The 23,140-nt window shown below is 42.9% G+C and overlaps 1 protein-coding gene across 2 annotated transcripts in view; it reads left to right on the forward strand.

Moving 5' to 3' along the window:
- Positions 1–22,920, forward strand: part of RSPO2 (R-spondin 2) — a 138,482-nt gene extending 115,562 nt beyond the window's left edge. For both annotated transcript variants that reach the window (XM_088450783.1, XM_088450784.1), the window contains exon 6: positions 22,145–22,920. In XM_088450783.1, the coding sequence (XP_088306909.1) occupies positions 22,145–22,254 (110 nt within the window). In that variant the 3' untranslated portion in view covers positions 22,255–22,920. The remainder of the gene's footprint in view (positions 1–22,144) is intronic.
- Positions 22,921–23,140: the final 220 nt, after the last annotated feature.

Here is a 23,140-nt window from a genome sequence, read left to right on the forward strand (position 1 = left end):
GAAAGGGAAAAAAAATGGATGACAAATTGAAAGAAAGTATTTGTGTTCTGTGTGAGCTATTTTCATGAATTTGTGTCACTGTAATCATGTTTAATGAGATGCAATAAGTCTATTTAGTCTTCTGTAGTTTGCTGCTTCAGGTTGCTTCCAGTTTGAATAACATCCAATGCGTGTTGTGGTGTTCTTTTTTCTTTTTCATGGTGTATAGTAAGATCAGTCCAAAAATGATTTAAAACTATAAAATCACACACCTTTTTATAAATCTAAAATGTGTTAAGAATGCAGACAATCCTTGGAAACGGTTAAGCTGGGTACACACTAAAGGATGTGTGTACCCAGCGACCTCGTCAGCGACGGACCAGGCGGTGGTCCATACAATCAAACCATTAGATGGTAGGCAATCTGATTGTGAAAGAGGCATCTAGCAATTAGCCATTATATGTGTAGATGTATGCTGCAGGTGGATGGAGGAAGTTGGATCATTGCCATCCTTCAGTTTTACAGGAAGTGCTTGTTATACAGGAAGTGCCTCTGCAGCCAATGTTCAACATGGTTTGGGTACGGCATGCCAGCGCTCGGGATCCCAGCGGTCAAAATCCCTATGCTGGCATCTCGACAGGGTTAGGATACTGACACCTGTCGGTAGGTATTCTAACCCTTCTCCTGGAATCGGTATGATTTGCCGCCGGACACATGTCCAACACCAGCATCCCGGCAGCAGTGGAAATCCTGATCGTCCTCAGGTAAGTATTAGCTAACCTAATTCTATCTCGTAACCCTCCCTTAGGGGTGCCTAACACTTCCCTGCAGCCTAAACCAAAGTCCCCGGGGGGGGGGGTGTGTGCCTAACCCAAACCTCCGCCCGGGGGTGCCTAACCCTAACCCCCCCTTCCCCTAGCCTAAACCTAACCTCCTGGGGGGCTGCCCAACCCTAAGTCCCCCCCGGGAACCCTAAACCTAAAACTGCGGCAATCTGCGCTTTGCGCCCGGCGTCCCTTTGGGATGCCGGGCGTCGGTCTCCTGGCGTATGTCTAATGACAGGCGTTGGCATATTGACGCCTGTCTCTAGACCCTTGCCGGGATATGACAGTCGGGAAGCTGGCTGTCGGGATTAGGTCCGCCGGCTTCCTGACTGCATACCCTTCTCCTAACCATCCCTCCTTGCTGCCTAAACCTATCCCTCCCCTATAGTGCCTCTAACTAACCTCCCCCCCCACATCCTAAACCGAACCCTCCCCCCCACCATTGCCTAACCCCGCTGCTTACCATAAGGATGCTGGCAGTTGGGATGCCAGCACCAGGTTTATGACAGGTGCCGGTATTCTAAGCTCCGGCATCCCACTTGTTGGGATATTGACTGCATCCCATTTACCATAGGAATGGCCATCTGTGTGTCCTCCATCAATGGTTGCCATTGATGGGGAAAAAAACCATGGGGAAAAAAATACCATAAGATTGATGGTATGAAACAATGCAGTGGTGTAACATTGACCATTTTTACCATCGAAGGTTCGCTCCTCCGCGAAAGACTTGACCCATGCTAATATCAGAGACCTAATGAGCAGAGCAAGTTTCCTCTGTGTATGCGCAGTGGAGGCTTGCGCTGCCACATTAGTCAGGATTCCATGAGTGATCCAGAGCTGTGGGCGGGGCTTTATTCTGATTGACAGCTGAATTCAACCAGTGTCAAGTCAGTGAGGCGGACCAGCCAATCACGGCACACGTCACACACACTGACGGACTGTGTTAGTGTGTTATACTGTAAGCCGCCAGTGGTGGCTCCACAGTGCAGGGCTACTGGCTGATAGCCTAATAGCTCTGCGTGTCAGTGCAAGAGTGAAAATAAAACCATTGGGCCCATTGCTACCATCGATGGCAGGAAACTTTCTGAACCTCTGCTATCAGTGTTAAAACCATCAGTGAGTGACCATCAATTGTTTCTAATCATCGACTGTCGATGGCCAGCCCTAATTAAGCATGACTGCAGTGAGTCACTTCTTCAGCTCTCCAGAGTCCTGTGGTGATTTCCACACAGATCGCTTTAAAATATGTTGGTCCTTTTGTGAATGACTTTTTTTTTCCTGAACGGATTTGGTATTGCAGGTTTGCTTTGTCATGCTGGCTGATCATTGCACTTGGTGGGGTCTTAGTGTGGCCTAAGTTGTCTAGAGGGTGCATAAAACACTGAAGCAGGGTGACACCTAGGTCTCCCCCAGGTCTTGTGGCAAATACACCGGGAGAGATAATCTGGCGTGTTTAAGGTCTTATACCAAGGTAGGAATGAAGCACATTTCAAAATGGCTGTTAAGCTTGTTGCCTCAATATTTGTGACTGTGCAACCAAATTGCTCAGAGATCTGGGATTGTACCTTTTTAGCCAGATGTCTAAGTATTTGGGCAAGAATGTAACGATCTTCACAATCTTTTCTTTCATTTCTCTGCCCTCTCGCCTCTTTTTTCCCAGTACATCTCCCAGTTATAACCCATCTCACTTAGCTCGACGAGCCGGGCCCTCCTCCCTCTTTTCCTCCTACACTATCCATGTCCCCAGTGTGCTCCCACTGGTGGTTACTGTCAATGATCCTTCTGCCCACCCTAGGGCACTGGGTCATTGATTGAGACTGTTTTTATTGTCAATCATCTAGTCATCTTATTTCACTGCCCAATGTTTGATTGCTCAAGTCTTCCAAAGCTCTAGATTGACCTACCCAAGAAAATAATTCTATTTTCTATTATAATCTGGGAAGAAATGTGACAGAGGAGGAACTACTGTAGTTTTAACTGCTAAGTGTATAAAAAGATAACTTTCATTCACACTAACTTTTAAGAAACACGATTACTTGTTTTTGACTACATAAAGTAGTTGGACCTAGTCCTCAATTTCCAAGGACTGTTTAAAGGTGTGTCCCTGTTTATTAGGGCAACAATATCCTTTTTATGCTATGCATTTTTCCTTCTTTGAACATTTATTTGGGATAAATATTTCAAGTTGGGTCGGTGTCAAAGGCGATCTGACTAGTGCTGCTTACTAGATAGGAAGGTCTAGAAGGTGGCAGCATTGTTGAGTCCAGCTTGTAGAATTCCCTGACAACTGCTGGTGCATCCTTAGGCCTCCTGCTCTTTGCAGTACAGGTGATGTCAAGATGTCACGTGCTAGGGGAGTGAAACAAAGATTAGGGCTAAGGGACAATGTACTGGTACAGCACGCTAGGGGGGGATTGTACGCTTGTAGTCAAGTTAAGTAGACCTCTAATGATGTGGATTGTACCCTAATGAAGATCAAAGGAAAATATATTGTAGCTCGGGTAAGACCATGAGGTGAGAAGATAGGTACACTCTAGTAGGCTGGGCCAGGAGCTGAGATATTGGGTCCAAAGCAGTGAGAGCCCTATTTGCCTAGAATACTGCAAGTGATGTGCTTAGATACAACAGATCTACAGAATTGTCCCTGCAAAATATTTTAACATTTGACAACTATATTCATTTGATTTATGTCCAAATTCCAAAGCTTCCTGGCAACCACAGTTTTTTCCTGCAATTGTTAATACTGTTAGGCCACAGACATGGCAGGAGGTCCTGTATAACCCGTGAAGCACGGTAGAAACCACCTGAATGAATCAATGCCAAGTGGTAAGATCGTTAGGCTGTATACAATATGCAAATAAGCCGCCGCCACTCAGGAGGATAGACTCCTGAGTGGACATCCCATTTACAGAGGGGAATTCCATTTATCCAATATGACGGCTTGTTGAGTCAGTGCCTTACCTACCTGGCTTTTGGTGCATGACTGGCTGGGTAGGTGAATAATATATGTCCACACAAGCTCTTTACAAATGCCCTAATAGCAGATGGACAATGTTTTCTAGTGGTTTTTTTTTTTTTTTTTTTATAATTTTATATTGGGTTTTAAATTGTTTTAAAAAAAAGACCCTGTGAAGGTATAATTTTCCAGGTGATGAAAACATTTAAGTGCGTGAAATCCTTGGTAGGGCTGTCCCGCCATAGACTCCGCACCATCACTGGTCTTATTTGAAGAATTTGGCAACGTTCCAGAGACCTGCAGGGGGCCAGCACATTTATATTGGGTATTAAATATCATGTTACACCAGTAAAGAAAAACAGATGTGCTATTCTTAGAAATATCTATAGAAAACCTTTAAGGTCACCGCTGGGTTAGAAAAAGAGAAAATGATCCCTGCAAAATATTGCACAATAGAGATATCGGCCCCTTTTGTCTGGTTTTCAGATGACACCGTTCTGCGGTGTTCCGGGAGTAAGCTATATAAATTCATTGCTTGTTCCTGTTGCGTTCCACGAAATGTGCTCTAAAGCAAGTCAGATTGTTTTTATTGTTTTTTGTCTTCGGGTCTATGGAAAATAACGTTAAAATTCTAGTGCAATTGTCAAAAATGTATCACTTTCCGGGTTTATTTATCTTGCAATTGACATATAATTTTTTTTTTTTTTTTTAAATACACCGATAGTGATATATTTGTGTGTGTGTGTATATGTGTTTGTGTGTATAATATATATATTTGAGATGTGCGCCAGACCAATTTTGCTGGATTTGGCTCTAATTCGTCGTTTGAATTTGCCAAACTGCCGTGACTGGTTTTGGATTTTTTACAAATATTTACAAAAAAGCTAAAATCACATAATTTGGGCTATTTTTTTTTTGTTCTTAGAGTATTATTAACCTCAATAACATTCATTTACAGTCATTTGCATTTATATTGTTTTCACCATTATTGGCCAAAGGCTGCAGCGAGCTGGCTGGTTACTAAGCGACAGAGCAGCGGCACATACACCGTAGTTTAAAGCACGTGAAACGTTGTCACACAGCAGTGGCAGAAATGAAAGGTGGTGCAAGATGGAATTTTCCTTTGGCCTTCCCACCCACCCTTATGTTGAATATTAAAAAGGACATGCACACGTAACAAACCAAGCACTTAAGCGACAGGGACTGCCACTTTTGTGAACACTATGAACATGCAGTGGGGTACAGCCCAAGGAGTCACAGTGCTTATATACACAATGGCGTATGGCCCAAGGAGTCAAAGTACTTGTATACACAGTGGGGTACGGCCAACAGAGTCACAGTAATTGTATACACAGTGGCAGTGATGTGCGGTGCCTCCCTAGCAAGGTAAATGGCTGGGGAGGCACTGGCTAGTATCAGAGCCAGATTTAAACATACATATATGAACCCGAGGGTACATGTGGGCATTATACAAAGGTGCAGCAGTATATAGTGCTGGAAAATTTGCTGGAAATTTGGTGATTTTGGTAAGAGGTATAAAGAAAATATTGACAGGGGAGGCAGTGCCTCACCTGCCATAGACTTTTTACTCCAAAGTCTTAACTATAAAAATTATTAGAATGATACAAAAGATATTTCTAATATTTTCTTAAATTTTTTCTTATCACACTTGTAGTCAAAACTTTGGAGTACTGTATACCTGAGTATGACAGGAAAGACTCTGCAAACCTGCCTCACCTGACCGCACGTCACTGCACAGTGGGCTATGGACCACGGAGTCATGGTGCTTTTATAGACAGTGCGGTACAGCTCCTAAAAAAAAAAAATAAAAAAAAATCTTTTTTTTTTTTTATTTTATTTTTCATTTTTTTTGTTTTTTACACTGGAGCAGATGGGCATGAGTACAGCGCAGCATACACCAGCATGCCTTGTACACACAGCCACTTGTGACGCTGAACACAGCCACTATAATCAGCAGAGTATAGAGCAGCATACATCGGAATGGGATTGAAATGTCTGGATGCCGCCCCCCTAGTGCCTAAACCTAACACCCGCTCCCCGGTGCCTAACCCTAATCCCGCTACCAAACCCTAACCCCCCCCTAACACCCCAATACTTACCTTTGGGATGCCGGCGGTCGGGATACTGGTGCTGGGATCCCGACCTGTTGGGATTTCGGCGCCGGTATTCAAACCATCGGCATCCCGCACGCTAGGGTGCTGACTACATCCCAGTCCTATCAACGAGGCACATTGGGACTACGATTCAAAGGGGAAATCTCACAGTTCATTAGTGTATTTTTTGGGGGGGGTGGGTTTGCATTGTTTTTGTGAGGCAGTGCTTATATTTAGCAAATTGAGAGTGACTGACTCTATTCTAGGTAGAGAAGCAGTTAGCACAAGTAAAAGGTGGCCGGATTCATACATTGTATTCTTAGATTTGTGTGTTACATTGATCTGCAACTTTTACATTTAAATGGACCACAGTATACAGTACAGTCCCAGTACATTTCCTAATTCTGCGGTAATGTTACTTTTTGGCTTTTCACAACCCAAAGATTGTTTACAACAGGCAATTTAAACAAAATGTACCCATTTAGGAGCACTTCTGTAACTGTAACTTCCCTACATGACTACACAAGTAACGGGTTCTAGCTAGTCCCAGTCAGGTTGCAAGGGGTACACCTGTAATTCTTTTTAAATTTACCTATGAATGTTGGTCTTTTTCAATAGTTGTGTTACATCCGGAGAGAGAGAAATATTTATACATGGGAAGTTACCGTGTACATCCTAAACCAAGGAAAAATTGTTAGGAAAATAGAATAAAGAAAATCATCTTGTGTTGATACTGCTAGTACTGATGTAAAGAATAAGCACAGGGAGTATCATCCTGCTATCTCTTAATTGGGGCAATAATTATAATACTACATGTCCTGGTGGCTATTTGTGCGTTAATGCATCATTCATAATTCTTAGATTGCTTTAAAATTCTATTCTAACAAATATTCTGCTCACGCCATCACATTTGTTTTCCAAAATTCACCCTGGAAAATATATTACCACTTGAATTTTTTATTTTTTTCCATGATTTGTAAAACATCAAATCTAACAACACATGAAGCAAATGTACAATTGAAAATGTTTTACACCCTTAAAGTGTATATCTTGAAAAAAAAGTGTTAATTACTTGGGCCCAATTTTGCTAATTATTCCAGGAACCGAGCGGTAGGATGGAGGGGGATTCACCCATCCCTCAATGTGATATGGGAAAATGATTGGTTTACATTGCATATAACGCTGAGTATAGCTTATAACAAATCTGTGTATAGAAATTCGTAGACTTTTTTTTTTTTTTTTTTTTTTTTTCCTTCTTCTTCAACTGAAGTTGGGATAAATGGCTCCATTGATAAATGTGTCTGTTTGTTGTTGCTAACATGTTCTGACTGGTCAGTTCAAAAAGGTTAATTTGTCAACATTGTGTTCTTTGAGTGTAGTATTGCAGATGTTTTTCTTACATGATACTTTGACAGGGCCTCAGCGCTATTGGAAACACAAGACCGGTGGTTTTCCCCAGAATCCCAGGGCGCTGGTCTCTGCTGGATGTCATTTAGACAGGAACGTATCCTGTAGCAAAGATGTGGGAGATGAAATGAAATGGGACCAGTAGTCCACCCTATGTCAGATGCATTGAGGGTTTGGCTACAGAAGTTCAAGAAAGGGTCATAACCTTGCAGGACTCACAAGGCTTCTAGATCTCCGACATGTGGCAAAATGATTTTGGTCTTTAGTGTCGTACCGTTTAGTCTGCCCTAAGATGGTAACTGATAGCACTTTAAATGTTTGACCTTCCGAGCTTGTTAGCGGATCATAAACTAATGTTCTAATTGACATGGTTTCATTTTCTAGACAAAATACAGACTTTTTGTAAAAGCAGCGAGTTCAGTTGACCTGTTTTGGAAAGTTTGCAGCACTTTTGAGCGTCAAACAAATTAGAGGCACGTTGTACTGAAATCTGTTAACAGTAAATATTATATACAGATGTCTTTTCTAAGTGCAAAGGATATCTGACTTTCTAAAAATTACTTTTGTTTAAGAGCTATCCCTGATAGACTTTTTCGTGATAAATGTGGCCACTGGGAGGCGCCATTCCTCTGTCATTTATTGATATATTTCTTATACGCTGGCAGAAATTACAGAGTAATAAGAAGAATTCTTTGGCGGGTTGCAGCCCTTGAATTATGTGCTGGGTTTTATTTTCTTATATAAAATTGTCAGCCCAGAACAATAAAAAAAAAAAAAAAAAAAAAGTAAAATTCTGAATCGTTAAAGAAAACCTCTGGGCTGGTGCACGTTGTGTAGTTTAATAGTGTCCGTATTGTGCCCTATATTTACTAAGTTCTAAAATTTCTGATAATTAAAAATGCAAACTTTTTTTTTTTTTTTTGTACTGACTGTCACAAAATAAAGGGATGTTGGTATCCATGATGTTTGTACAGAAGAACTGACTTTTTCTGATTTGGGGTCTGCTATATCAAGTGAATGCGGGCCTAGACATTGAGTAATTACTCCCTAAAGTAATAATTGTGCATGTCAGATACTCAATACCACTCTTGTCCAAGGCACCCGTATCATATTCTGTTTTTACTGTGAGAAATACTCTAGATGGTCGGTACAGGCTAATAGGGGGGAAAAAATTTAAGTAATAAAACTGTAACCTAAAAGTGACTTTGCGGCTAGTATAACCCAACCTAAACAGTTATACAAATAAATAAATTAAATAAAAATGCTTGAACATACGTTTCACCAGTAAAGTGTTGTAGCCTTTATTTGCAGTTACTGTACTGTTACATTTATGGTTTATGTGAGAACTTTGAAAAAGACGGCAATAGTACAGTTGGGAAGGGGAACGCATGTTAAGACCATTACCTGGATAAGACAGGAAAAATATCCATTACACGGATGAGTAAAAGATGGCTAACGGTACTCCTGGTGACAGGTGCCTAGATGAAATGTACAGACAGTATATATGACCTCTCCGCTGCTGTATAATAAAACACACTTCCACGCAGTGTTGCTGATGGATGGACAGGGATACTCATAATGCCCCCTTCTGGGTGGACTTCAAAGATTGAATAGCTGAGACAATCTGACATTGTGAATTTTATTGCTCTGTGTATTGTAAAAATACAAATATAATTAATATATAATATGACAGTTTATAGCATTAGTACTTCAAAATGGGGAGCTGCTGGGTTCTAGTGCCTGGCAGCTGTTGGCCGGCAGTAATCAGAGGCAGCGTGGAGCACGCCTCTAACAGACTGCGCTTGTGGGGTGACTGTGACTGGGACCCCAGGCCACAGCTGCGGAACCCTGGTCAAACTGCATCCCATATTGATTCAATACGGGATGCAGTAAGTTGCTTCCAAATCTGGGATGATCCCATATTATACCAACAGGACGGGTGGCGACCTTATACAGGCGCTGACCTGAACACTTCTTGCAATAGTAGCAGCTTTGCATATGCACACCCACACCTACCTACCAACTGTCCTGCTTTGGGCAGGACAGTCCAGCTTCTCGGGGACAGTCACACCATCCCACTCACTGGCGGCAGTGTCAACCTCATGCAATGCCGAACAGAGCATAGGGGCAGCTCAGCTTCTCTTGGAGTGCTGGGCACACCCATGGAGTTATGGAAATGGGGGAGTGCTTTGAGGCCACGTCCAGTGTCTGACTGGGGCATGAAGGGTCCACCAGGAAAGGTACTGGTAGGGGCCCATGCTTAAAGGGTGTGGCCAGCCACCACAGAGGCTTGGCCAACCATTATAGGGGACATAGCCTGCAGACAACATGGATACTACAGTGCATGTTCCTGCTCTACCAAGTAACTGTAATTGAGGACCAATGTATAATTCGAGTGCACTGTCAGAAATCTGACATAGGAAAAGGAGGTGGGGCCCTCAGACAGTGGGGCCCACTGGGGATTTCCCCTGTGGGCCAGTCCGACCCTGGCCACGTCTGCTCCACGAGGCCACACATGCAGGAGGGGTCCATCTTTGAAACTCACAGATGTTGGAAGGTATGTGCACACAGGAGACTTTTTTTTTTTTTTTTGCAAGCACAACAAAATAGAATTGGTCCATTTTTATTGGGTGGACTTCTGCTTTTGTGTCCGTTCGTTCTGGACTGAGCAGTGAATGCTGTATTGGTAGGATACTGGGAAGTGATGGAAAAACTTACAGAAAACTTCTTGGCATGGTGTGTCTGATGACTTTGCAGGTTCTCTTTGCACTTTGCTAATGCTTCCTCAGCAGAGCACTTACCATTTGTTACCTGTCCAAAATGTGCCGGCAAGGTTTATAAAGTAAGAGGGATGATTGATTTGTATGGAGGGAGAAATAACTATACCACTGTCTTGTTGCTTTTTTTTATCATTATTTCTTCTTAGAAGTGCAATGGGAATGAGAATGGATGGTCTTTATAGAAAGGACCCCCCACCACCCAACCTGTACACAGTCAGCCCCAAAGTCTCCATAAAAACATAAAAGTAGAAAGATTGCGTCACAATGCAAAAACTGTTATAAAACGTATGATCTATGGCCGACCGTCTAGCTAGCTAGGGTGGATGGTCACCATCACCTGCTATAATGATGGGCCTATTATTACCTGGTGGACTGGAGCTATAGTAACAACACAGTAAAGTCCTGCTCTAAATGTTACATTCCGAAAGCCCTTAATTAAATAAACGGAGTAATATGTAAAACGTTTTCTGCAGCCTATTAATTTCCAAGCAATGCTGGTACAGTACACCTATTTTATTCAGAATATGAAATTCTCGATACAGTGTAAATTAGAGATGTGCAGTTGGATTGTGCTGAAAACCGGTTCTTGCGTGTTTTGCAAAGTCCCTCCCTTGTGATTGCAGGTGCTGTGAGGTGGCCAAAATTGACTGGAAATGAATGTTTTTGAATGTTGTTAATACTATAGGTACAAAAACAGGTCCAAGTTACATGAATTTTGCCTTTTTTTTGTGTAAATTTTTAAAGAAATATAAAACCGAAACCGAACCAAAAGACTACGATGATTTAGAATCAAAACACGGGGGTTTGCGCACATCTCTAGTATAATAAATAGAGCTCTTCGGACCTCTACCCAATGGCTATTGATCTTCCTCACAAGCAGCTACTGAGAGTAGGAGATGTTCATTTTATGGGTGCACATCAATGTGAAAAATATAGTGTACTCTTTTTAACATCTGTTGTACATATCCGGACACAATTAACAATCATCTATTCCGAATCCTAACCAAGACCTACATTTTAATCATTCTAATCTCACATGACAAATAACAGAGTTTACTTTGGCATTTTTTACTTTAAGTAGGCTAATATGAAGAAGCCATGTGTGAACGAGCATCCCATCATTCAGTAGTGTGTAGAACCAACTTTAGCAGCAATAACGTCAAGTATTTGTTTTTCTCTGTGACTTCTTTAGTATCCTACATCGTATTTTAGGACTTCTTGTTATGTTACTGAGTTAGTCCATAGATGATTGAGGTTGTTCATATCCACCTCTCTCTGTGGCTGAGGTCTGGACTTTGACCAAAATCTTTTATTCTATTCTTTATCAGCCATTCGGTTGTACATTTGCTGGTGTATTTGCTTCAGTATGCCCGAAGGTTGACATGTAAACATGAGGGACTTTAAACCACAAGTGTTTTGAGTGTTACCAGTTTAATAACGTGTTGGGATATTGCCCCTTTAAGTTTAGCTGGTCTTATGCAGCCAATGAATGTTTCATGGGGCGTGGTCTAAGAGTATGTAATGGAGTGATGTATGTAAATCTGCCTCTTTGTTCACGTTTTTCCCACCCTCTCTCCCTCCCTCTTTTTGTTTTTCGTTAGATGAATGTCTGATGGTTGGTTTGGTTGTGCGGGAAAGAACGACACTTGGAGTTACTTTATGTTAATAGTTAGGCTTAGTGGGTGCGCTCTCATTAAAATGGAGTAAGGCGACAGCCAATTGTCCTGGACAGGAAATGGCTATACCACCTGGACCGGTGGTTGAAGCTAAAGGAGAGTTGATCACCAATGCTTGGCTTGTTTGTGTGTTTGTTTGAGCTGTTTGGTCGTTATTATCTTGTGCGTTATTTTTGTGCCGTCATCATTATTAGTATTCACTTATAATCTAAAATTTAATGACTTGTCAAAAATAAATTTGACAAAATATTTAAACGCCAGCACTGTTGTATGTGTCTTTATTCTTAGAAGTTAAGTTACATTGTATTTAAGAAGGTTGTTATATGGTAACACGATAATACACGTTAGTGAGTTTTATTGCCTTGCTGCTCATTTTTGGCTAAACAAGTTTTCTGGCTGCCGGAATCCTGGCAGCCGGCTTCCCGACTGCTTTATCCCGCTGTGGGATAAATGACTGGCGTCCATATCTAGGTGGCGCTCATTTCCCCGACGCCGGGAGACCGGCGCCCGGCATCCCGATCGAGCGGATGCTGGGCGTCACAAGCGGACAGCCGCGGGGGGGGAGGGTTAGGTTTAGGGCACCCGGAGGGGACAGGGTTAGGCACCCATCCCGGGAGGGTTAGGGTTAGGCACCCCCCGGGGGGGACTTAGGGTTAGGCACCCCCCCGGGGAACTTGGGTTTAGGCAGCGGGGAAGGGGGTGGTTAGGGTTAGGCACAGGGGGGGAGGTTAGGGTTAGGCACCCCTTAGTTGATACTTACCTTACCACGATCAGGATTTCCAGTGCTGTCGGGCTTCCACTGCCGGGCTCTGCTTTTTTGTCGGGCTGCTGCTGCCGGGATTCGAACTCCCGGCCATGCGGCAGCCGGGATATCATACCGATTCCTGCTACAGTATGACGGTCTGATTGAGGTTTTTGTGCTTAATGCTCAGGGCCCGATTCAGACCCGCTCGCCAGAGGTGTTCGCTCACTCGATGCGTATGCAAATTTGGCTAACTAACAGCAAGACAGGCGATCGCACAGCAAGACATAAGCACGCCCATTATGTCTTGGCGTGTGATTGCCCTGTGTATGCAGACGTCCACCAGCCTGTCTTAAGATGCCCAATTGTAAAAATAATCTCCAGGAAGTGTATGCAACCATCGGTAACATCGAGTACCATCGGAAGCCAACAAAGCGCTTGTGGTTGACCATACCCTACTGCAGGCACTGCGAGCACTTCAGTGTAAAGTCCAGCCAAGTGACGTGTACTATGATGCTCAGTCTTAATTATGCACGCCTCTGGAACGGCATTAAGACGCACAGGCACGCTAGCTTTCGCACCTCCACTCCCCCATTTTCATCGTCCAACTCGTCACCACCCTCAAACGGCTTGACCTGTCACTCATTCTGGAGGCGCGTCTTTAGACATGGGGCGATCGCTTCGCAATGGCATGGACTATTTTGCGCACGTGCAGTGCGATGCAAGTGCACATTGTAAAACATCGGCAGCTATGAACAAACGCATCCTAGTGAAGTGGGTCTCTGAATCAGGCCCTCAGTGCCATTCCCGGGATAAAACCAAACCTATTGAATAACCGCAAACCACTCCACCTTGGTACCACCTGACCAAAAGTCTTGTGTTCCATTATGATGCAACATTGCAAACCTTCGCTGTACACACAATGTTTTTTTTAGGGGAGAATCAGACAATGGGCCATACTTTTCTCAGTCTGCTTTTGATGTTCGTCATGAACTTGAACATCTTACTGTGCTGACAGAGGCTTTCAGATCCCTTGACGTAGATTTTGGGTTCTTTGCAACTTTTTGTTTGAGCATCGTACAATCTGCTCTTTTGGGTGAGTTTTCTGGGACGCCCACTCCTGGGAATGCTGGCAACTGTGTTCACTGTTCTCCATGAGTAAACGATCTTCCTCACTGTAGAATGATGGACCTTTTAAATTGTTTGCAAATGGCCTTTATAACCCTTTCCAGATTGTGTGGTAACAATTGCCTCCCTGACATCATTGCAGATGTATTTTTCTCCTTGGCTTGATATGACCACAAACCTGCAGGTACATGTGTATACATGTGTGTCTGTGTGCGTTTTCAAACCATAATAAATATGTAGTACAGTAATTTATAAGCCAATGGCTTTTCAGAAGGCAAACATGGGCACTGTTAATTACCATGTGCGTTTTTCTTCATATAACATACTTTGCAAATTTGATACATGTTGCGAAGTTACCCCAAGCAACCAATCCGCTTCTAGCTGTCATTTATCATGTACTGTACATTCTGAAAATTGATGGGTACAAGCTGATTGGTTGGGATGGGCAACTTCTCCACCCCTTTAGAAGGTTTGATTGATACATCTTCCCCTGTATTACGAATGCTTCACTTTCATCCAGCATCTTAAGGAATTTGCCATGAAACACGCTAAGTACGCGTGCTGTAAGGATGTGCGGAGTTCACACTTCTAATATTGTGATACTATGTGACAAACCTAGGTTCTGTCTACACTCTAAACACTCATGCATCTGAGACCTGCAGCTGCACAATCTTTTTCACCAGGATTGCCAAGTGCAGATGTCCTACCATTAAAATAAGAATAATATGAGCGTATGTATAATGGGTGCAGTGTGTGCAATGCACAACGAGCCACTGGGTCCCACACCGCTCACTGTGTACCTATAATCTACTATACTTGCCTCTCTGCTGAGCAGGGCCGGCCCTAGCCCAAATTTTTTTGTAAGTGAGTATATTTTTTGGCACCCCCCCTATGCAGTGCCCCTTTTACAGTGCCCCCGGCAGTGGTCCTCCCTGTGCAGTGCCCCCAGTAATAAGCCCCTTATAAAGTGCCCCTAGTAGTAGTCCCCCCCCCCATGCAGTGCCCCCAATAGTGGTACCCTTTATGCAGTGCCCTTTAAAGAGTGGCCCCAGTTGTAGTTCCTTCCCCCTATGCAGTACCCCCAGTATTGCCCTTTATATAGTGCCCCCAGCACTGGTCCCCCCCCTTGTAGTGCCCCCAGTAGTAGTCCTGCCCCCAGTAGTAGTCCCCCCCCCCCCCTGTAGAGACACACGTAATAAAATAAAAAAAAACCACTTACCTGAAACCCCGCTCCTGCTGCCGCTATCAGCTCATCCGTCTGTCCTCCCGGGCTGCTTTGCATTATGGGAGAGACGTTATGACGTCATGATGTCTCTCCCATTACCCACTGCGGGAGCCGGAAGATGGCTCCGGCAGTGGGCGCAGCAGCCGATGAGAGTCTGACAGACTCTCATCGGCTGCTAATTACAACAAACACACAGCTGCCGACGCCGGCAACTGTGTGTTTGGCACTGTGTAATACTGACCGAACTCTGTCCGGACAGCACTAAACACGCGGTGCAGCTGTGTCACAGAGACACAGGACCTCATTCAGAGTCTGTCGTTGCGGCCGCTCGGTCGTACGCCACCGATGTTCGCTAAACTGCGCATGCGTAAAATTCGCAATGCGCGTGCGCAAACTAGCTATTACGATCAGAAATTTCTCTCTCCAACTTGGCCAGGTCGTTAGTCTGAGTGACAGGATGAGGCGTTTGTGGGTGGTAACAGGGGAAGGTGCTTGTGAACGGGGGAGTGGAGATCCGAACGCAGGCGTGCCTGACTATGCAAACGGCGTTTTATGAGTGCATAATTAACGAAGTAGTGTCATGGCACATGTGACATGGGAGGTTTGTACACTGACTTGATCGTAGTGCTTAAGAGAGGGTATGGTCAACCTTAAGGTCTACGACCAGCTCCGATGGTCTCGATTAATCCTTATATGCCCGGAGATGACGTGTAATGCGAACGAGAAGGGGGCGTATTTTTAGTCTTACGGCCCCTCACTAGTCCAGCTAACGTTCCCATCTTAACGATGCAACTTGCGAGCTCTTCATTTGCATATCCGGCCCCTTTTACCTAACGACCGTGCGGCCGCAACGACCGACTCTGAATGAGGTCCACAGTCTGCCCGGGGCCCGCATGGTACTATGTGGTGCCCTACTCAGCTCCGTGCCATGTGTAATGGTAGAACCGGCCCTGCTGCTGAGTCTACCACTGTCACCTATATTTTCAGGAAAATGGAGCGAGCACCATGCTCCCAGGGATCTGCACAGGACAAAAGAGGAAGCTGCACAGGGGAAGCAGTCAGGAAGAAGGCAGACGAAATCCCGAACGCCGGCTTCCCGCCTGTCATTAGACCTACGCCAGGAGCCAGACACCCGGCTTACCGTTCGAAGGTAAACCGGGTGCGGACAGCAGTAAATCATTCGGATTCCCTGCACAGAAGCCCACTCCTCTTAAACTGCCCCTATCCTTTACTAACAAGTGAGGAAGCAAACCTGAACTGTTGGTGTGATCTTGGTGTACATGGGCAACTGCACACTTGCCCCCTTCTTGGCAGCAGTGTTCGGGAAGGGTCCATGGGAGGGGGCAGCACTGAAGGTGTGACAATGATGCCTTACCATCCGCTATACAAAGTCGTGATTCCCAGGTTGCATGAGGCGAGGCCACGATGACGCGTTTCACTGGGAATTGTCATTCGGTCTCCCAGACATCCCACTTCCCTTGTGAAGTGTGCAGTCAGTGGGCAGCGAGAGTAAGCACTGGTGGTTGACATGGGGACTATTTGGGAGATGTATCCATCCTTTTTAAACGGACAAGTGTAGGGAATGCCCATAGCAACCAATCCTATTCTAGCTATCATTTTATAGACTGTACTAGATGAATGATGGCTAGTAGCTGATTGGTTGATCTGGGCAACTCCCTCACTTGACCTCTTCAGAAGGTTTGGTGCGTCTCATCCTATTTATACTGAGCAGGAGGACTTCCAGTGGTTTTGGTGTTTGATATCATTACGGTGGAACCACTGGATACACAGTATATAACCTTGGGATTTCCTGGCACCCCCTCATATGATGGAGAAAGGAATGTCCCTCCTTATGTCAGCCTAGGAAGGAGAGAAGTGCTGGGACAGGTCCCGGTCACTCTACTTTAATGGGAAGAATGCCAGTGACCATACCAGCCGTTTTAAAATATTTCAACTGGCCGTTTCCAATCGGCAAGTCTGAAGAACTTCATTATGTAAGACATCTTGTATGTGATGTTAGTACTGCATTATTCTAATGGCCATATACATCTCACTGGTGCTATTTTGAACCATCTCAGATGAGCAATGCAGACATAGAGCACATAACTGCATCAATGTATAACCAGTAGTAAGTGTGCAAATTCAGGCCATAGCTTTTGTATTAAATGTTTTTTATTTTTTTTTTCTTCCTGGCTTTCCTCCTTTATGCCTGTAAAGACCATAGTTATGTAAATCTATTAAATCATCTACTATCTTTTGATTTAAACTCTTGGCTAAAATAACAAAAGTTAAAACCATTACATGCTGGGAAAAGGTGGAATTTGGCTCAAATGCTAAAATACTTAATAATAGACAGATTTCAAACCTCTTAACCTCTCAACAGTCTTTGCAGGCTTGGTGGGCTGGCGCACCTCCTTAGTACAAGTGCAGAAAACACCAGGCTGTAAACAGACCATCTGTAGGAACACTAGCTGGGATTTGTAGTTCAACGATTCCCAGAGACGCCGGTTGTATTCCTCTTGGTTACAATGGAAGAACAAGAATCTGCATTTTGGGAAAATGCTGGCCGATGAGTTTCGTGTGCCCATGGTGCCGCCATTTGGTTTATATTGCTCCCATTTTGAGGATTGCTATACCTGTTGCACATTTTTATAACGCTTCAGACTTCCGATTGCCACATTAATTGCTTTCACCACTCTTCAGTGTAATGTTACATAGGTTGAGATGTCTTTGTTAAACTGTTCCTACTGCGTGGAACAGGGTTTACAAAAAGGTTCTATTTCTTATGGTTTTCTAAACTGTTGCGTTCCAGTACCTTTTTCCTGTGCACCAGTTTCCAAAGACGTTCCTCTACTTTAGCTGTGTTTGAACAATGCTTTAGTCGATCTTCGCTATTCCTGAGGTCTTATACACATGAACAGAATTCATATCTATCTTTTTAACATGAACCTTGAATTTGAGGTTGCCTTTGGTTTCTCTCGATGCTCCTTTAGCCACTCTCTAGAGCCAAGGTCTGGCCTGGAGGCAATTTCTTGCCAACCCTACATTTGCTGCCAATTCCACCTCCTACGTTGCTAGTGTATACTAACCACTGGGGCTTGTGGTACTTGTACATATGTGTGCGAGAGTCACAAATCTGTATAAAACCGCTTCTGATAAGGGCGTCTTTAGTTATTCCTCCCACCGCATTCTGTTATGCTGAATCTGAATATTTTTGTCCATAGGTTGCACCAGTTCCTTTGTGCCAAAAGTTGCAGCCGAACGTCTCTTGTGCACTAAGGGCCTGGTTCAGAGATGGTTATTAAAGCAGCCGCACTCGCAGCTGCTTTTGCAATAGCGGTTAGTGGAATATGCATATGCTAATCTCTGCCTTCCCCTGGTGCCATGGAGTGTACGAGCGGTGAGACGCCCACTTAAAGACTATGTGTTCTGTGCATTTGCAGAAGAGATTATAACACTCCAACATAGACAAAATATTAGTCGCACATTGACATTTGCGGTAGTCTTGTTCTACTCTAGCTTCTCTCTTTTTCTAATTAGGGATGACAACTGGCCATTGATGTTTCCAAAACATCGATGGTTTCTGGCTGATGTCAACTACTTTTGTCATCGATGGCAGAGAATTAATGGTGGATGAGCAGATGGTTTAGTTTTTTTTTTTTTGTGGCAGGATGGAGCTTAGCCCCGCCCCCTGGTGGCCGCTAAGTCCCGTCCTCATTTTTCATTGGCCTGCGGCCAGGTGTGCCTGCAGCAGAGGCGACCTTCGAGGTGGTGTAAACTATCGATGGTTCACCATAGATGGTTTATGTGCCATCGATGGCAATCACCGATGGGCCCATCGATGCTAACCATTGATGGCCACCCCACCAATGGCCATCCCTACCTCTAATTTAATTAAACATTGGCCTCTGAAACATTTTACTTGTGATTGGGAACGCAGCAGAGTTCCCAGACACGCTTATGACACTCCCTTAGCACGCCCATGAATCAACCTTTTTGCGGTTACTTTAGGTCACCTCCCAGTCTTCACCCTGATATGCCCAGGGATCACAAACCCCTTCCCAAGTGTAAGCAATCCCATACACAATTGAGAATGGTATTGCCCTGAGAGAGGCTTTGTATGTGGCTACAATGCAACTAAGATACAATATTTATGGGTAAACGTATACTGCACTACCCGTGCTGGGGTGTCTCTGTTGCGCCAAGCCTCTTGCGTGGTATGATGTAAAAACGCTAGATGTATGAGGGCACATCTGTCACCCATGCTAGCATAAGGTTATCACCCTGATGGACTTGAAAGCTTCAGAGTTTCAGCCAATCAGAGCAGCAAATGGGATGCCTAGGGGGCTTATTCTTAGGGATTGCTGGGCCTACGCAAAACACACATTCAATGTACACAAGTGTCCTAACAACATCGATGGTTTCAAAAGGAATGTATGTCGTTCAGCTCCTTTATCGTTGGCTAATTCGTTTTTTTTTTTTTTGGTAAAACGTAAATGCTGCAGCTTTTTATTAATGTATACATTAATATATCAGATACAGTGTTAGCAGCGTTCAAGATCTGTTAAAATGCTTACTGAACGTATTTTGGTGAAAACATTCTGATCCCAGCTCCGTTTTGAAGGAAGTCGCTGTTTTTATTTGTACAAACTGCTGGGCAAGACTATTGTAAATGAGCTAAGCTGTAGCCTCGTAACTGCATTCACGTTCCTAATGGAGCATAATCTAATTTCTTAGCCCAGAAATCAAATCTTCTTGGCGCCAGAATCTCTGTGTTTCTTTTTCTGTTTGGTCAAGAAAGCAATAATATATATATTTGTTTTTATGATTTGGCCATTTGAAAGGCCGCAAAACGACCGAGAGGATTTTTTTCATGTTGTTTTTGGATACAATTCAATGTTAAAGTGGATATGCAGGTACTAGTTGACAGTATTTCCACGACAGAGGCAAAAGATTTGTGCTGGAAATGATATTGTGATCAAAGCGACATAGAGGCTTATTTAGAGGTTTCCCTGATGGAATTTGTAACTTCATTCACTCAGAATATGTTGCTGGGTTTTGAATGTGTTTTTTTTTTTTTTTTTTTCACGTGTGTGTGTGTGCATGAAAGTGATAGCTGTCTTAGGTCTCCATTTAGTTCGTAACAACACCTGAAAGTTGGTTCTAAAAATGGAAAAAAAGAAATTTCAATGACCTACACAGGCGCAATGTTACCTGCGCTGGGGAGCAATGAGGCCAAATGCTAGTTCCCCGCAGGTTCCTCTGAAGTGTGTTAAGATGCAAAGCAAACGTCCATGGATATAGGGATTTATTGCAATAATACATAATTAGACTTTGAAAGAGCGCTTGTGTTGTAGAACCATAATCTAGGGACGTAAACTCCATATATGACCATGATAAAACGAACTCTACCAAAAGTTTTATTAACTTGAATATATTGGAACATCTATTCAAATACTAAATGCTTTGAAAAATGTTCAAATCTGCTTGAATGGGCACCCACAAAATCCTTTGTATCTCATCCCTGTATATTAACGTAAAGAATAGCATAAGCCGTTTGGGGTACATAACTGCAGTGGGGATGACTTTACGCACTAACGTTACTTGTAAATGACTTGTAGCCTCAATCACAAATGGACCATTTTAATTCTGATCACTGGCTGGTGATGGGAATAGACCATCAATATAAATTAGACGGATGACAAATCGCTATCATGTGTTTCTGTTTCAGGCTGGGACCCATTGTTTTTGTGCTGTAGAAGGATTATGTAATAAAACATGGCTTCATTAAAATATTAAGTGCATCCAGATTTTTGGCCGACCCTGCAAACCGCTTGGGATCACAGTCAGTAACATGTTCCAGTTAGTGCAGTGATTAGGGCCCTGTGTTTCAGGACTCCGATCAAAACATTAAGAGATTTGGTTGTAGTAAACTACTGTTCTGCGATAGCGTAATTATATGCAGAGTCACTAGCAATGAGCTGCAACTTCTGTGACATTTACACAAAGGCACTGAAATGTGTTTTCGTGAGTCTACTCCCACTGCATGGAGCTAATCTTTCTACAAGAGGTTCTAGTTCTTCAGCTCTGTACTTCTTCCAGATTATCTGCTTGGCACCCAAGGGCGAGATTTACTAAGCTGTGGAGAGAGTTAAAGTACCAACTAGTCTGCTCCGAACTGTCATGTTTCAGGCTGTGTTTGAAAAATTAGTTAGAAGCTAATTGGTTGGTACTTTATCTCTCTCCAACTGTAATTTTTCAAACACAGCCTGAAACATGACCGTTAGGAGCGGACTGGTTGGTACTTTATCTCTCTACAAAGCTTTGTATATCTTCCCCATAGAACCTTTCATTGTTGCGGTTTAGTAAATTGTACTGTGCGAGTTTGCGGCCTAAAATACTGGGGATGTCCCATTGGTCAAGCTTGTGGCCATATTTATTATAATGTGTGGAATCTGAAGAATTCTTATCTCGGCTTATTGCGTCAACAAAGATTATTTTATCAATCAAATGTATCTATATAAATCGCCTGGACACAGGCTCCGATAAGGGCCCGTCCCAGCGGTCAGTAAGATGTAAAGTGGTCGCATACGCAGTCACTTTCCTTCCACCTACGGACTCCAGAAATGCGTGGCTTTCCAGCTGCGCATGCTCAGTGCAGAAAAGTCTTCGATGCGCATCGGGATTTCTAGATATCAAAATCTCTCCCTGGCAGGGCAGCCCTGTTGCAGTTAATGGGGTCAAACAACGCCATCTGAAGAATTCATTAATAAATAGGCAGAATTGATTAATAAATTTTTTGCTATATTTAAAGGCAGATTTATCAAACCTTCTAAAGAGGGCTTGTGGAGATGTTCCTTATTTTATAGAATGTACTAGAAAAATAATAATAGTTACAAGCTGAATCGTTGCTATGGGTAACTTCTCAGTTTTTCTTCTTTTTAGAACATTTGACCCTTTAAGTACATATGAAAGGGATAATATTCTCAAAACTAGGACAACTTTTTATTATTTACAAGAGCCACCTGGCTTTTAATGCAGAGATTGTGAATTAAGGAACAGAAGAAAGTGTTTATTCCTAAACTCCTGGACTTGGTGGGATTTGTTTCCTATCCTTTAGTTTATATTAAGTAGAGGGAGCTGCTGTGGTCTCTAAGCTGCCATAAAGTGAGGTCAAAAGCTGCTGCAAAATGTGGTGTTAGAAAATGTCATTTTATTTAAAATAAATAAATTCAAATTGAGGCAAAAAAAATAAAATAATTTCAATATATTTCAAATTATTTATTTATTTTTCCCCCCTTTTTTTTTCCCAGGAAAGCGAACAATGAAAGACAGGAGGAACAAAAAGAAGAAAAAGAAGTTGCTTGAGAGGGCCCAGGAGCAACACAGTGTTTTCCTTGCTACAGACAGGACCAGCCAGTAAATAGACAATTCCTAGAGTTCTTTACTTCTTCGCTAAGTGCACAAAGGCTGCTACATGCTCTTGCACACAGATGAACTGCAGAATGGCTGCTTTAACAGTATTGGTTACAAATAACTTGTGAATATATCACAAGCCCTATTTCTGTTATTTATACTTTATTTTTATTTTTTAATCATCCGGAAACTCTGAAAAAAAAATGGAAATACTGAGTTGAATCAGTGATGTGATGTAAATGTGTCAAAAGACTTTTTTTTTTTTTTTTTTTTATTAAATTCAGTGCCTATGATGGAAGCTTACCAGTATATTAGAATGGAACTGTTAACAGAATGACAGGACACCGAAAAAAAAAAAAATGGACGAGTGTATATTTCTGAAAAAGAAAACAAAAGAAAAACCAGGAAAAAAATAATAAATTGGAAGTAGAAATTGAATTATGTTTTTAAGTTTATGGTTTTACATACTGTACATTTAAACCATTGTAATTTGAAATGTTTGTTTAGCTGATGTCGGTCATCGTTGCTTATTATAACAAAACAGTTGTGTAATGAAACTGGCGCTAATGATACAGTACTACAGCAGTAACTGCCTATTGTCCTGAATAGTGCAGCAGTTCTGATTTGTACAGAGTGATGAGACGCTTCTTATAATAAACGTCTTTACGGTGTATACATGTTCTCTTACATTAATCTTTTGCATAAGGAACTAGCAAACATCTGCTGTCGTTCTTTGTCCTGCAATAAAACAGGGATATGTGTGGAGTGTGCAGTGTTTCGGGCATGTGCAGTTAATTTATTCTATTTTATTTTCATAATCTCCATATTTCTTTTGAACTTTACCAATAAGTGTAAGCAGTGGATGTATTTTACTTTATGCATCTAATCCCATG

Source organism: Taudactylus pleione, unplaced genomic scaffold (assembly GCF_031769625.1).
Source record: "Taudactylus pleione unplaced genomic scaffold, aTauple2 ptg000524l, whole genome shotgun sequence".
Classification (NCBI taxonomy): domain Eukaryota; kingdom Metazoa; phylum Chordata; class Amphibia; order Anura; family Myobatrachidae; genus Taudactylus; species Taudactylus pleione.